The sequence below is a fragment of the Cryptomeria japonica genome, chromosome 3 (assembly GCF_030272615.1).
Source record: "Cryptomeria japonica chromosome 3, Sugi_1.0, whole genome shotgun sequence".
Lineage (NCBI taxonomy): Eukaryota > Viridiplantae > Streptophyta > Pinopsida > Cupressales > Cupressaceae > Cryptomeria > Cryptomeria japonica.
Window position 1 is genome coordinate 254843322 of NC_081407.1, and position 16840 is coordinate 254860161.

The following is a 16840-nucleotide window of genomic DNA, read 5'->3' on the forward strand; positions in this document are numbered from 1 at the left end:
AAAGTCTCTCCGAAAATAATACTTCTTGATGTTGGCAAAGACAAAGATCTAAAATAGGTCTCCACTAAACATTTTGGTGGTGGTAAGGATTGAGAAGTGGACCATATCACATCATTCCTCATCTAACATATCAATATGCTATATACATTACCAAAGCCAAGCCCAAAAATAATTTGCACGTTATGCAACCTTAATGTTTTGTCCAAGGCCTCAAGCTCTGAATCAATCTAGACCCAAAGATAATACTAAGAAACAACTTTCGAGATACCAAGCTCATTTGGTGAAACTGAGAAAACTCCAAGCACACAATATACCTAAGTCAAACATTCCTACTCATCATACCACATGTGGACTTAATCCTGATCAAAGGATTTGACATCATTGACAACACATAATATAATGCTAACATCTCCCCATTCCCCCTATGGTTCACCAAAATCCTCTCTCCAGAGTGCTTTTATAAAGGAGGAACTTCCCCTCTTTGTGGCTAAGGTTAATAAACTATGTGAGGGTTTCAATAAACATGAACTAAATATCTACTAGCTATTGGATCAATTTGACTTGGTGAAAAAGATAAATAGGATGAAATTTATCTTAGGAGCAGAGGGCAGAGCCTATAGTTGGGTGGACGATGATAAGGAGCAAAGGGCTTGGATAGAGGTTGGGAACTTTTCTAGGATGATCGAGAAATAGGAAGCAGTGGACAATTTGGTTAAAGAACTCATGTAGAAAATTGGCCAAACAAATAATGTGAATGAATTGGTTGAGATGGTTGAAGTTCTCTAGGAAAATCAAGAAGAAATGAGGTAGACTATGGAGAACATGTTTGACCAATACAACAAAATCATAGAGAAGAACTCTCCTACTCACCATGAAATTAAGGATGAGATTGCAAGGAGGTGGGTTAAGAAAAGAAGACACTTGGATTCCCCTTTAACAATGGGGCTTGAAGTGTCTGTTTCAAAGGTGAAGGCCACACATGACTTCACGGCTATTTTCTTTGCCAAGTATTTCTCTAAAAAACTCTCTTTGCTAGCTAAGGGTAAATATATCTATGTGGATAAGAATTTGGAGTTCTCTCCCACTCGGTAAGCCATCATTTTGTGCTTTCAATGGGAGACTATTTATTTTGTTATTTTATTGTGTTTGGTTGTGTCTAGCTTTTTGTTTTAGTCTTTGGGTTTGCTAGGGTTGGTGGTTTCTGTTGGGTCTAGTTAGAAATAGGTTTTTGTTTATGAGTTCTCACTCCTCATGAGTCCCTAATTTTGTCACCTTTTGTTGTGGATATGTAAAGTTCAGGCCTCTCCCAGTTTAATATTTTTCAAAACTTCTTTTGATTGTTTGTTAAAAGATATTTTTGGAGAGTTCTTATTCTACCTAGTGTAATCCATGGGATAAGTTTCCATACTAATATTATATATTGTAAATTTTCATTCTAACAGGACAAACATATGCACTAAATTATTAAATTTCACAATTCAAGGGAAAAATGATACTATTAAAAGGAGGTTTTTAGTTTACAATATTTCATGGCATATTCTTTCATTTATTTGTTTTGTTTAGGAGATAAGTTTACTTAGTTTTACTCTTTTCCCCTTCTCCACTCTATGAGGGATTACATTATACTTGGTTACCTCATTAGGCCTAGTGACCTAGATCTAGTTTCTTTATACCCATCTAAGCTATGCATAAGGGAGGTGTTAGTATAGAACATTTATTGACATTCTCTCATGGATTTTTCCCTCTTTTAGGAGATAATTTTTATTAGGTGTACTATCTTTCCCTTACCATAGCATGGAGTTGAATGTCACTTATTTTGGTTGTAATTGTTCCACTTTGCATAATAAATATACATTATCTCATGTTTTTATTGTTGCAAGGTGTGCACCCTTGGTATCATTGTGTTGTGCAATGTAGCACTTCGGTTTGTGACATGGCTTAACTACCTCCTATGGATTATATAAGTCTAGTGGTTGTATCAAGCATTAACAGGTCGATATTTTCGTTCAACAACAACCACACTTCTAACAATTGGTATCAGAGCTCGGTCACAAGTTCAAACCCCTTGCTTGTGCTAGGGGGTATTGTTGTAAGGTGTGCGCCCTTGGTCTTCTTGTGCTATGTAGCGCATCGCTTGGGTTTGTGACATGGCTTAACTTCACCTTGTGAATTCTATATGTCTAGTGGTTGTATCAGGCATTAACAGGTTGATCTTTTGGTGCAATGGAAACTGCACTTGTAACATTTATCATTTTATATCTTTTAGTTATTTTATTTTTCTATTTTTCATACTTGCAATTTTAATAAATTGGAGGACATACTTTGTCCATATCTCATGGCCCAATAAATGCTTCTATTCTGCCAGTAGAATCTTGTTTGTAGTAAATTTTCAAGAGAATAGAAAATTTTAAGATACCCAAATTAAAAAAATTAAGAGCTCAATAAAAGACATAGAACAAAATTTATGGCTTCTAAAAGATATTCTTTTTTTTAAATTACCCATGAAGATAAAAATAGGTGTTGGAGCTATAAATTCAAAATGATGACTATATTTTATGATTTGAAAAAAAAAATTCCAAAGGAGAGTATAGAACATATGCACCTCAAACAAAAAATTAATAAGTATTTATATTAGTGTATTTCAATTTTGTGCACCAAATTAGAAAAAATAAATAAAATATAAATTCTCTTTCTCTTATAAAGGTTTGAAGAAATTTGGGAGAACGAGGCTTATGAAGAAGCTCTATTTTTATTAATTATTTTTTAAAGTATAGTATAACTTTGATATTTTATTTTAATATTTTTTATTATAATAAATTTGATTTGTAATAAAGATATGAATACAATCTTTTGAATTTGATTATCTACAATACAAGATTGGATGTTATGTTCTTGGAAAGAAGTATATTTTTAGAGAAAATAAAAAAAATTCTATTTACACATTTTATATAAGAGTTTCTTATTTGATTAGTTTATCTTGAAGGAGGATGGTAGTCTTTTCATATGATGCCTAGGGTGTTTATTGTTTATAGAGGATGAATAGATAGAATCATTTTTCTAAGTCAATTATGAAAATTTAAGTTACTACAAGCTAGTATAAATTATTATTAAATTGTAAGGATTAGAAGTTGTTAAATAACATATTTGAATGACTATTCGAATATATATTCTCAGGGAGCAAGCATCAATATTATTCCCAATCGATTCACATATTGCACAATGGAAAAATCACTTTGGTGTTGTACATCAATACTTAATGAGTTGTATTCATTTGAATCATTTCCAAGCATTAACGACACAAGGAATCTATGATTTTGTATAATTATTATTCAACTCTTTTCTATATTTGCATGAATCATTTATCTCACCTTTTCACCATTACAAACCAATATTTCTTTGTATATTCAAAGTTATCAGGTCCACCTACCTAGATTATGTAGAACTTATAGTGCATGAGAGATACATTTATTTCTCATTCATTGAATCAGCGACTTAGCTGTTTTGAGGATAGGAAATCATAACCACTTAGAAAAATAGCTAATAGTAGGTTTGAGAACCAATAGATCTTGACTTTTTTAATATGCTATGGCAATGCAAAGATCATTACTTCAATCTATTTAAATTAGATAATTAAACAATGTTTACATCTATTTTATACATTATACTTGGGAAGCCAACAACCATGTGTGCCAAATGGTAGTCCATAAGGAAACTTTACATGAGCAATTTCTGTAAATGTAGATGCATCCAAAATTACTACAAATCCTCCATCATGCTTATCACTCACTAATGATATCACCACTCCTACAACAAAACATAATAGAACATAACATGAATTAAAATTCTTATTGATTAACAAAATAATTAACTATAATAATTAGATCTACAAACTTAGTGCTAATCGTCTCACCATCATCTTCTGTTTTAGCTCCAGGTCGAGCTACAAAGAAGGGTTCAGATGGAATGCTTCCTTCAACATACCAACTTTTTGTTACTTTCTCTTTCAAATCGATCTGTACCATTAAAAAACACAAATATCAATTTCTAAAAATGCATTACATTAATTGATAAACAAAAGAAAATATAAAAATCAACAACGAGTCACACAAATTGGAGGAGAAATTCACTAATGATACAGAATAGTTTATAAAGTAAGATGACCTTTGTAAGAGTATTGGTAATATTGCAAGGGCGTCGTGTCATACAGCCATATATATAACGATACATCTTCCCAATGTTGTTTGGATTTATGGTACACAGGTCTATTCCTCTACCGTGTTTCTCTGGAGGCATCGCAGCATCTAATTGCCCTGTTGCAGTGCCATCAAGGGGTATCGTGAAGCGTCCTATTCTGCTCACAAAAACCAATATCTTTGAAGCGCCAATATTATCCCACTAAATATACAAATAAAATCAATGTCATTTGAAGTGATATTTTCAAGAATTTCATACATTTTTTCGTTGTGTGATTACGCTAACTTATTTTGTTAATTAGGGAATCCTGTTTTGGAATGAATTGAGTTCTGTTGACATGAACTATATACTAAAATACCATACAGTAAACATTAATTACCTTGAATTTACAGGAACGTCTTCACCAGAGAAGCATCTCAACTCTTTTAGTTTTAATATATCTACGATGGAGGGATCGGCGTTATATTCACAACAATCAACTATTATTAACGTCTTCTTGCCAAGCTCTTGTCTTTCTTCATAAGCATTGATGAAGTGTAATGTTATGAATAATGGCACTTCAACAGATGTAACCTATCATAATCTTTCAGTTAGTTTAACACATGAATATTTTTGTTTATTATTGAGGGAAACATGTACTGCTACTTACCATCTCTCCAGTAACTCTAGAAACTACATGCATGTATGCCTTGGTCTCTGGCCGCCATTTGAAAATCTCTCCTCCGAAGATACAACCTAATGAATATCTCATGGGCATTTCGGGAACAATGATGTAGTTCTCTGTCACTGCAAAAGAATGAACCCAACCTGGAGCATGACCTCCTCTGCAATTTACCTGAATTGTTTACCAAAAATAGTTATATTAACATTTTTTTTTCTTTACAAGCTTGGTTTTAAAATTCCCAATCTCAAGCAACCCGGCTAAGCCCAATCAAGACATTTTTGGCTCAATCAAGTTACAGACAGTTAGCATGCCACATCCATAGACGGTTCCTCGGCAAATGACTTGCGAGCTACCTACGAGTGGCGTTACCACCCCAGATAATTTGCATAAATATAAAACAAACGTCTTACTAAATTTGTCTTTACCCTTCGAATTAAAGTTCTTTCGTTAGTTCCAGCAAGCATGCGGACAACATTGTATCCTGGGTTGATGAGATCTGGAAGGATTGTGATAAGTTCGTTCTCGAATACCATAGGGTGTCCAGACTGGTTGGGATTCATCCCCTGCCAAGCATATAACAAGTTGAAGTCTTAGAAACATAGCTTTTTCATTCAAATATTGATAACAGTGTTGAGTATCACATTTGTGCTAAGAAATAACATACTCCCAGATTGTCGGTATAGTTGAATCTACCGATGGTTTCGAGTGTGTTGGGATCTATTTGTATAGATCCCCTCGTAGTTTCTGTCACGCAGATAACTCGTCCGTCGCCTAGGCTGTCAAAGCCATATTATATTCATAGATATTTGGTCAAACACTGAAAGTAAAATGATTAACTACAGCGTCCACAATGTTGGAAAGAAAAGGTAAACAACCTAACGACTGCTACATTAGCATTGTCAGTAACTGAGGCGCCAGACATCATGCCCATCAAGTACCCAATGCAGGATAAGAAATTTGACGGCATTGGAGATTCTGAAAATTCACGATGACAAATTCTGTTGTTTCTCTTGGCCGTCTTGTAAGCCTCGGACTGTAACTGTCCATGACCACCATTAACTTTGCCATTATCAAACTGAACACGGATCAGGGCTGCATATCTGTGAGATAAAACACCATTAGAAGCCTAATAGAAAGCAAGCGCTCAGCTAGGAAGTTTATTTCATGTACACAAATGATCAAATACAACCACAAGACTGTAAAATGTCGTCTAGAATAAAATTGGCGAAGGGAGTAATTTTTGAAAAGAAATATACCCATCGAAAAGGTGGTTGACATTGTAATCGCCTATATGAAATACTCCCGGTCCGTTTCGCAGGTAGGTACCATTCTGCATGCAACCCATGCATAATCCCAGCCGAAATGAGTCAGTCAGTTATATTTTAACAATCTAACTTTTATCTATTGTTTTCCAGAGAGTTCAAATGACAAAGCACAGTATGGATGTAGCAAGCAAAATTGCATAAGTTTGTGCGAAAGTATACATATCATATGGTAAGTCAGTCATTTTATCCATGATTGGTATTTCATAAGGCAAACATGTTTCGACAAATGAAAACATACTAACCAACCAGTTTGGAATGTGGCCATCAACTTGGAGTTCACCCTCCCAACGCTCCTCTTTCAAACTTTGCCACGCTACATGATATTTGCCGGCAAAAGGGCCCATACTCGCAGTCAATTTTAACTTAGGGATTCTACGTCTGGCACATAAGTTTGTCTGTAAACTAAGGTAGCCAATGCCAATTGTTCCATGCCATGACAGATCTTTTGAACTCTGAATTCTAAAGACATGAGAATCTACCCAAGCCATTAAAGCACATATGTGGCACCGCAGAGAAAACTGCAGATTATGTCATGGATTTTAATGGAAGATGTAACCAAATGTCTAAGAGAGGGAGATTGGTTCAATAAAAGTGAAGTCAAATGATAAGGTTATTGATTGCGACATTTCATCTACCTAGAATATAATTGGAGGAGACTCATTCAAAGTTTCTTGTATTGAGTAAGTCAAAAGAGAAAGAACGTGGAGTAGAATTCATAATGGGTTCTGACGGAGCACTGTATATAGGTACTGTATTTAGTCTTGTGTCAGCGCGGTATTGAGTAAGTCAAAAGAGAAAGAACGTGGAGTAGAATTCATAATGGGTTCTGACGGAGCACTGTATATAGGTACTGTATTTAGTCTTGTGTCAGCGCGGGATTGTCGGCATGGGTTCTAGAGATTATTAATTAAATGAGTGAGACCATTTCATTTCTTCAGTCTGCCGGCTTAAGATAAGGTTCCTCGCTCATGTGATGTTAAGGCAGACAAAGTTCCGCAATGTAGGCCCATCCATCATCTCAGGTCCCCAATTCCAGTCTTAGTTGGATGGCCAGGCAATAAATACAATAGAGGTAGTACAATCAGTGCAAGTTCATAGATACAATAAATGCATCAAGATTTGCATTAAATCCAAGTCAATCTTCACTCACACATGGTGTGGGTTTGACTCAAATTTTATACTTTTTAAATTCAAATTAGGAGGTCCCATATTTTTTCAATAATTAGTGAGAGCTAAAAAAACAAATTTTTTTGAAAATATAAAGAAATTCATATATACATTATTTTAGATCTTGGATCATTTTGATTCAAAATTTACTTTTTTAAATTAAAATTGCAAACTTCTACTCTTTCACTAGTTCTGATTAATAAAAGTGAGAAAGGCCCGAACCTTCACATACCCTCCGAACAACGACATCTAGGACACATGAGGAATGTGCACCCAGCCAAGAAACAAACTACCAAAACATGCTAGAAACCAAAAAAAAGACTAGAGACGATTAGAAATGCAAACAAAGACCAAAGACGATTAGAAACCCAGACAAAGCCCAAAGATAGAACCAAGAACAAAAAGTAACACAACCACCCACCAAAGACACAAAGAGATGACCTAGTGGACAGAGGCATTACCCTCTTACCAATCCTTACACAAGCTAATGACTTTATCAAAAGAGGAAACCTTTTTGTCAGAGTCCTTAGCAAAGACTCGAGTGCCAAACTGGAGTTGTAGTGTGGTCAAGGGGTATCGTGAAGCGCCTTATTTAGCTCACAAAATAATATGTCACTTGAATTGAAACTATAAACAATATTATACAACTTTAATCTACGTGATCATATTAACTCGGATCAAATTGCATATCTTTCTTACTATGTGAAGTGGACAATAATGTTTTAAAATGAATGAGTTTTTTAAAAATGAATTATTAATAATTTACCATACAAATCTTTTACATAATTACACAACTTGATGCATTATGTATGTTACCTCCATAAGTATATTTGTACTTTTTGCAAGGGAGACAACATTTGTGTAGTTAGATACTTTGTGTCTGTAAGTCAATATACATCCATAAGTATATGTATATTTATTTGTCAAGAGAGACAATATTTACATAATTAAATATTTATGTCAGTAAATTTAATGTCTTAGATTTTATAATATTAAAAAGAAAAATAAAATACATAATATATTGATTCTTCAGGGTAAGTGTAGATTGATTCTAGGTACACTCAAGTTATCTGCAACCTTCTATGTAAAAATATATCATTTTATATACTAGTAATTACATTAGGAACCTTCAGTTAAAATGAGCTGAAACTAGAAAGATTTGGTACAAGGAATATGATTTCCATCAATAAAAGAGGAATCTATCTATACATGGTTCAATCCAATGTAGTTTTATGATTGAAGATTCATTTACAGTGATATAAATAAATTTGAACATAATATTTTTAACTAGTACTTTATCTTTGGGCATGACATGATCTTAGTTATCAGAAAACTAAAATATAAATAAATCTAAAAAGGAGCATTTGATTTACATAACTAAACTTGACATGCTTCATATATTATAATTATATTAATAGGTTTTCTATCATATGAATTGGGAAAGTTGAAAACTGTAAATATGTCTTTCTATGAGACAATATAAGGTGCAAACCTTTAGAATATATTTAAAATTTTACATTTAATTAAAATAATATACATTTGGAACTTATTATGCATGTGAACTTATTTAATATTCTGTAACAATGCAAAGGTCATTTCCTCTACTTATTTTAATTTGAAGGTTAAACAATATTTTCATTTGTTTTATTCACTACATTTTTGGGAGCCAACAACCATGTGTGCCAAATGGTAGTCCATAAGCAAACTTAGCCCGAGCAATTTCTGTAAAGGTGGCTGCATCCAAAATTACAGCAAACCCACCACCATGCTTATCACTGACTAATGATATCACCACTCCTGAAACACAACATAAAGTAAGATAACATGAATTGTCATTCATACTAATGGACAAAACCATATCCACAATTATTAAATTTTTATATTTTATTTAGTCTCCTTACCATCATCCTCGGTCTTAGCTCCAGGTCGAGCTACAAATAAGGGTTCAGATGGAATGGCTCCGTCAATGTACCAACTTTTAGTTAATTTCTTTTTCAAATCAATCTACACCATTAAGGAACAAAATATCAATTATTAAAACCGCCAGCATTAATAATGAATGATGAATAAATGAAAATATAAAGTTAACAAATTAGTCCAGCAAATTACGGGAGAAAGTCAGTAATGTTAAACAATATAGTACACAGTATGAGATGACCTTTGTAAGAGTATTGAGAGCATTGCAAGGGCGTTGTGTCGTACAGCCATATATATAACGATACATTTTCCCTCTGTACTTTGGATTTATGTTGCACATGTCTATTCCTCTACCATGTTTCTCGGGAGGCAACGCAACATCTAGCTGTCCTCTTTCAGTGCCATCAAGGGGTATCGTGAACCGTCCTATTCTGCTCACAAAAAACAATATGTCACTTGAATTGAGACTGTCAACAATATTATACAACTTTAATCTTTACCATCACGTTGACTCGGATCAAATTTCATTTTGCGTACTGGCTAGCGTTCAAGACATGAAAAGGGTATCTCTCTTACAATACTAAGTAGAATCCCGTTTTAAAATGAATTTTGAACTTTGTTGACATGAGTTATATGGTAAAGTACCATACTGTAGAAATCATTTACCTTGAGTTTGGGAAAACATCTTCACCAGAGGAGGATCTTAATGCTTGTAGTTTTAATCTATCTATGATGGAAGGATTGGAGTTGTATTCACAACAATCAACTATTATTGACGACTTCATACCAAGCTCTTGTCTTTCTTCATAAACATTGATGAAGTGTAACGTCATAAATAATGGCACTTCAATGGATCTAACCTGTCGTAATCGTTCAGTTAGTTTAGCACATGAATATTTTTATCCATTATTGAAGCAAACATGTAGTGCTACATACCATCTCTCCAGTAACTCTAGAAAGTACATGCATGAACGCCTTGGACTCCGGCTGCCATTTGAAAAGCTCCCCTCCGAAAATACTCTCTATTGAATATCTCAAAGGCATTTCAGGAATAATGATGTAATTCTCTGTCACTCCAAAAGAATGCACCCAACCTGGAGCATGACCTGCTCTGCAATTTACCTGAATGATTCTACCAAAACAAATATCTTATGAGTTTTATTTCTGTATATGCTTTGTTCGAAATATCATAATCTCAAGCAATCTGACCAGGCCGAATCAACACATTTTAACCTAGTTATTGTATTTGTTTGGCGAGGCAACAAGAAATGAATATTACCCTTGAAAACACACCGGTAAAATGAATGATGTGTAATTAATACATTAAATTATAAAACACGCGTTTTGCTAACTTTGATCTTACCCTTCCAATTAATGTTCTTTCATTAGTTCCAGCAAGCATGCGGACGACATTGTAGCCGGGGTTTACGAGATCTGGAAGGACTGTGATGAGCTCAGCGTCAAATATCATAGGGTGTCCAGACTGGCTGGCATTCATCCCCTGCCAAGCATATAACAACTTGATGTATCAGGAACATAACTTTCCCCTAAAAAGTTATGGCAACTGTATTGAATACCGCAAATGAGTTATTAAATTACATACTCCTAGATTGTCGGTGTAGTTGAATCTACCAATGGTTTCAAGTGTGTTAGGGTCTATTTGGATAGATCCCTTCGCAGTTTCCGTCAGGCAGATAACTCGTCCGTCACCTAGGCTGTCAAAGGCATAATATATATATAGATATTTGGTTAAACACTGAAAGTAAAATGATAAATTATAGCTTCCACCATGTGGGAGAGAAAAGGTAAACAACCTTACAACTGCTACATTAGCATTGTCGGTGACTGAGGCACCAGAAAGCATGCCCACCAAATACCCAACGTATGATAAGAAGTTTGACGCCTTTGGAGATTCTGAAAATTCACGATGGCTAACTCTGTTGTTTTTCTTGGCCGTCTTGTAAGCCTCAGATTGTAACTGTGCATGTGCACCCCTCACATTTCCATTATCAAATTGAACACGAACCAAAGTTGCATATCTGTGAGATAAAACACCATTAGAGGCCTAATATAAAACAACCAGTTAGCTACTTAGATTTTATATGTCTACAAAAGGGAGTGTATTCCATTCACACAAATGATAAAGTAGGACGCAAGAATGTAAATATCATAACCCATCAAAAATCATTACCCATTTGGTCGTACTATATCATTTGACCATGAGACAGCTTGATGCTAAAATATTATTTACATTTGATGCTAATGATAAAGGCGAAGGGATTAACTATAGTAAAGAAATGTACCCATCAAAAAGGTGATTGACATTGTAACCGCCTATATGAAATATTCCCGGTCCGTTTCGCAGGTAGGTGCCATTCTGCGTAGAACCCATGTAGAATCCAAACAGGGATGAGTCAGTCAGTTTTATTTGAACAAACTAATTTTTTATTTTACTCTCTTGGGCAATAGAATGAATATTTTTTACACGCGGGCACCATGTGTTATGAAAAATATATAAAATATTTCTTTTTATTCTAATATCAAATATTATATTTGATATGCATTTTATAAAGTGGTGGAGGTGATAGAAAGCAGTTAAATAGTTTAACCCTGCAGAAACTACCTCTCTAACTGTCTACCCTAATCAATGTAATACATTATACTAACAATCCCCCCTATTACATTGTTATTTATAAATGTTTATCTAGAAACCCCCCTTAAGCCTTACATAATAAAAATTGCTGATTATAGAATATATATAGACACATTTTGTGAAAAAATTGTTTGACGAAACAAATTATGAATCAAGTTTAGCTGCATCAAGCTGTCTCGTAACCCTCCGAAAGGTGTAGCCTCTATCTGATATCCCAAATTATTTAGCAACAATCCATACTAAGCCTTCCAACCACATGGCTTCATCAAGTTGCCTAATAACCCTCGAAAGGGTATAATTCTCGAACACAGCCTCGAGTACTACTGGACAACCATCCATATTGATCTTTACACCAAACCCCTTACCTGTCTCCAAAAACAAACTTCACAATACATGTATCTTCAAATATGCCAGCAACAACAAGGAATAAACAAGAAACCATAAAACCAAAAATGATTCTCAAGCAAAACACCATCTCAAAGCGAGAAGCTAACTTGAGATGATGGAAATCCTTCATCCTCCCGTGCCACCAACCTCCAATGAAGTGAAGACTTATAGCACTTCTCCATAATCACTAAGAGAATCATAAATAAAAACTTAATCATTTGATTAATCCTCATTCTCAATATAAGAAATGTTTTCTTCATTGATTTTGTCTTTGAACTTTCCTTTAAGAACATCTCTAGCTCGACTTTTACACGACCCAAGCACTATTACATTTTTTCTTACAATAGAAACATTTAATGTCTTCATTACTGTGCTTGATCTTTTGTTATGGTTTTGAACATATAATGCATTTTCCAGTTGAGAAACACCTTCTAAATCTTCTGCATTTGTTCTCTTTTCTTTTGCTAAAAGGGCTGAAATCATATCTTCTAAACTCTGGGAGGTTATTTGGTTGAGTGTAAAAATAATATTATTGTATTTTGCAGGAAAACTATTTAACAAGACAACCTTAGCATCTTCATCATTTACTGGAGCCTTAACTTATGCTAATTGTCTGATAAGAGATCTCAAACTACTTATATGACTTGACATTTTGACTTCATTTTTCATTTTGAACCTAAACAATTGAAGTTTTAGAGAGAATTTTGCATTTAATGCCTTTGCTCCAAACAATAAATTGAGATTATCCCAAATATCTGTTGATGATGTATCCAAATCTATATGATGTAATTTTGAATCAGAAAGAGAAAGACCAATAATAACTTTGGCTTTATCATCTATGTTCTCCCACTCTAATAATTTAGATCATCCACAATCTCCATAATGAAATATCCCTTTTATTTTTTCAGTAATTACTTCACTAAAATTGCAATATTTGTTTCTAACCCATAACTTCCCCTTGTAGATTAAAGAAAGAGGGAACTACAATCAATTTACATACACAAATATTGCTTGGATTGTCGCAGCATAGACACAAAGATTGTTTGTTGTTCTCTCACACCATTTTCACAGGCACATAAACATATGCACAACTTCAAATACTCATTGCATATTCACAAGCGTTCAGTTCAGGGAGACCGCTCTGATACCAATTATTATGAAAAATACATAAAATATTCCTTTTTAATCCAATATCAAATATTACATTTGATATACATTTTATAAAATAATGGAGATGATAGAAAGTAGTTAAATAGTTTAACAGTACAGAAACTACCGCTGACTGTCTACCCTAATCAATGTAATACATTTACTAACAATATAATACATTATACTAACACCATATCCTACATTTTGTTTTCTTCTTTCATGATACCTTAATTAGGTTATGAGAGGGAACTGGGTGGCTGACTGATGACTGTAACAGTTAAAGGTAACTGTTTAAGGTATGGAAATGGATGTTGGTTAAACGGTCCGACATTTATCATTTATGCAGTCAAAACTTAATTAAACAGATCTGACATTTACCATTTAAACACTCAAAAGATGGAATATGTTATTTAGTCCTGCCCTTGTTGTATTCATTAGTAATTAACTAAAAGAGTTGAGCTCGCATTTATTTTCTTTTGAGATAAAATGACAAATAATCCGATGGAAGAGCTTACGTAAATGCCAGACCTTATCAGTACAGCTCTTCTTTCTTCTGGCTATGATTTGAGACAAGAAAATGGCGATAGATTTAAGAAGATGAAACTACTCGAAATGTTTTTGTTTGCTTTTCATTGACCAATACAACAGCAGCAACTCGACGACACTACAAACATGAAACCAGCGTTATTCTCTTGTTGTGTTGTGTTGGATGACCTAGTGGGGTCTATTCTGGAGAACAGTTCGATAAAGGGATTTCGTCATGGAATTGACAATAACTATAAATTTTCTTCCAAACATACAAAAGAAACAGCAGAAAATCCGGTGCAGAATACAATGAGACGGCAACATTTAAATGGCGAGTGTTAAAAACTGTTCCAAAGACATGGTAATCTTGCAAAAGTTAATGTGAAAGCACACAAATCATATGTTACATAAATGGGTATTGCATAAGCAAAGCAAGCTTTCATAAATTATAACTTACTGACCAACCAGTTAGGAATGTTGCCATGAACTTGGAGTTCACCTTCCCACCGCTCCTCTTTCACACTTTGCCACGCCACATGACTAGGATATTTGCACGGGCTTTCACTGTGTATTGTCTTTTGCTCCGCAAAAGAAAGCTTATTGGCTGTCACTTTTAAGCAAGGAATTCTACGTTTCATACAGAACTTCGTCTGTAAACATTGGCTTCTGCCCTTACTAATGTAGCCAACACCATTTGTTCCACACCCTGACAAATATTTTGAACTATGGATTCTCAAGACTTGAGAATCTACCAAAGCCATTACAGCACATATGTAGCACCCTATAGAAATCTGCAGGTTATGTGTGATACATTTTTCATGGAAGCCGTATACAATATATAGAATGGATCAATGAAAGTAAAAACAAATGAGTAAGGATATTGAGTCTGACTTTTCATGTGGCTCGAATATATGTCTAGGAGATTCTTTCAAAGTATCTTTGTCCTATACCAGAGATGAGACAAACGAGAATGATTGTGGAGTTGAAATCACAATGGATTTTGGTGGAGGACGGTATATACTAGATTTGAAAAATCATATTGAGCCTGAGGTGACTATTTTAGTCTCGTCTCGGAAAGGAATTGCCGGCCCACCAACTGCAGCTGCCATATGAAGATATGATGGAATCCTTTACATTTCATAAGTTGCAGAGATTATTAATGAAATGAGCGTGCGACCTTTCATTTCTTAATTCTTACAGCCAAGGACGGTTTAAAATAATGTTCCTCGACTACCATATTTATTGGAATAAACAATAATTTCTCCACTGTTCATTTGCTGCAGATCGACTTAGTTACTGTCAGAAGAGGACAATCTAGTCTGTTTGCTATCTGATTCGTCCTCATCTTCATTGCCACAATCTGATTTGTCTGCAATCTGAGCTGTCTACAATCTGATTCGTTCTTATCTTCATTGTCTGCCGTAGGAAACTTGGTATGCTCTGTTTTGTCTTAAATCTTCACCGCCTCAGTTCACCGACTGCAGCGGATTAACCGCCTTCATACTACCTTTATGATTGTTGCATATAAATATGTCTTTATGCAACAGCGTGTTGTAATCTTTTGGAACAGAGATTTGAGCATTGAAGAGAACTCTGTACAGTTACATTTGTGTATCTCATATTATTTATAATAGAAACAAACAATAGAAATTTTGACTGTATGCCGTAGCATACTGCTATTTACATGTTCTGTTTTTTCTTTCATTATGCCGAAGGCATTCTTTATGGGAAAAAAAAACAAAAACACTTTCACATGAAAATCCAATGGTCTCAAATTCTAGAGAGGCGTGCAAGACCATGAAACGGATCTCGTCCGTTCATCGCTTTTACCCTTTTAGAAAACCTAAATGGTGGACACCCAAGATTTTAAGAATATGTTTCAAAAATACATTTCTAGTTAGGTGTCTTACTCATCTGCGAAAGAGTACCCTTTATTTAGGAATAAAGCCTAAACTTACAAGAACTAATAGCAGCTATCGTGCATACATATGCAAAATCTTACCTTTCTTCTGTCATCGTCAGTTGTCAGTATCCATAAAGCATGCCGGCAGCAAAGTAAATTAAAAATTAAAAATCAATGGCACGTTCAAAGTAGAAAAGTTTTTCTTTCTACATCGATGTCAGACGCATTAACCACATTGGAGATGATATCTACAGTTTTGTTTATTATTTGCACATATCTTGGAAAAGGCGTCGCTGCTACATTTATTATATGAAGACTTGAATAATTTTTGAAAGCTATCTTATTTTATAGTTACTTAACAGCAAGGATTATACATAAATGTTTTGATAAGCAATAATATCATGTGTGTGTTTGCACAACGTGGGAATATGTATAAATATATAAGTAAGAAGATTGAAAGATATATATAATTAAGAAGTTGTAGAACTCATATTAAGAGATGAAATTATCTATTTTCCTCTTTAAAAAATGATTTTTGCATAAATTTCACATACTATTTGAAACATTGCATAAATTTCACATGTTATTTGAGACATTAAATACATTTCATAAAAGAAACACAAAATATTTTGATGCATTGTATGAGATTTGTTTTGGATTCAATTGTTTAAAAGATTTTTGCATCAACGTTTTAGGGCACACTATGTAAACCATCAAATTATTTAGCATTTAGCTTTTTTATTTCCTTTCTTTGTTCATTTCCATTGTATTTTCTCCCTTTCAATTATTCCCCCTTTTTAACTATTACTTCTAAACTTTTTCTCTTTCTTTTAATTTATGGTTTTCTTTTTCTTATCTCTTTTATTTCCTTTGACTTTGAACTTTGTGCTCCTCATCTTTCCATGTCATCTATTTAATCAAACTAAGTCTACTTACTTTCATTTTTCTCATGTAGT

At 34.0% G+C, this 16840-nt stretch overlaps 2 protein-coding genes across 2 annotated transcripts; both read right to left on the reverse strand.

Moving 5' to 3' along the window:
* Positions 1-3626: 3626 nt before the first annotated feature.
* LOC131045689 (carotenoid cleavage dioxygenase 8 homolog B, chloroplastic) lies at positions 3627-6743 on the reverse strand. The gene is made up of 10 exons (XM_057979287.2): positions 6426-6743; positions 6115-6188; positions 5734-5958; positions 5523-5634; positions 5284-5421; positions 4844-5029; positions 4574-4767; positions 4162-4351; positions 3911-4013; positions 3627-3804 (listed from the first exon to the last, which is right to left on the reverse strand). The coding sequence occupies exons 1-10, from the start codon at positions 6669-6671 to the stop codon at positions 3653-3655; spliced, it is 1620 nt and encodes a 539-aa protein (XP_057835270.2). The 5' UTR covers positions 6672-6743; the 3' UTR covers positions 3627-3652.
* Positions 6744-9001: 2258 nt separating this feature from the next.
* On the reverse strand, positions 9002-14742 carry LOC131045646 (carotenoid cleavage dioxygenase 8 homolog B, chloroplastic-like). Its single transcript, XM_057979258.1, has 10 exons — positions 14443-14742; positions 11571-11644; positions 11082-11306; positions 10871-10982; positions 10631-10768; positions 10204-10389; positions 9934-10127; positions 9509-9698; positions 9252-9354; positions 9002-9147 (listed from the first exon to the last, which is right to left on the reverse strand). The coding sequence occupies exons 1-10, from the start codon at positions 14740-14742 to the stop codon at positions 9002-9004; spliced, it is 1668 nt and encodes a 555-aa protein (XP_057835241.1).
* Between the last annotated feature and the right edge of the window lie 2098 nt (positions 14743-16840).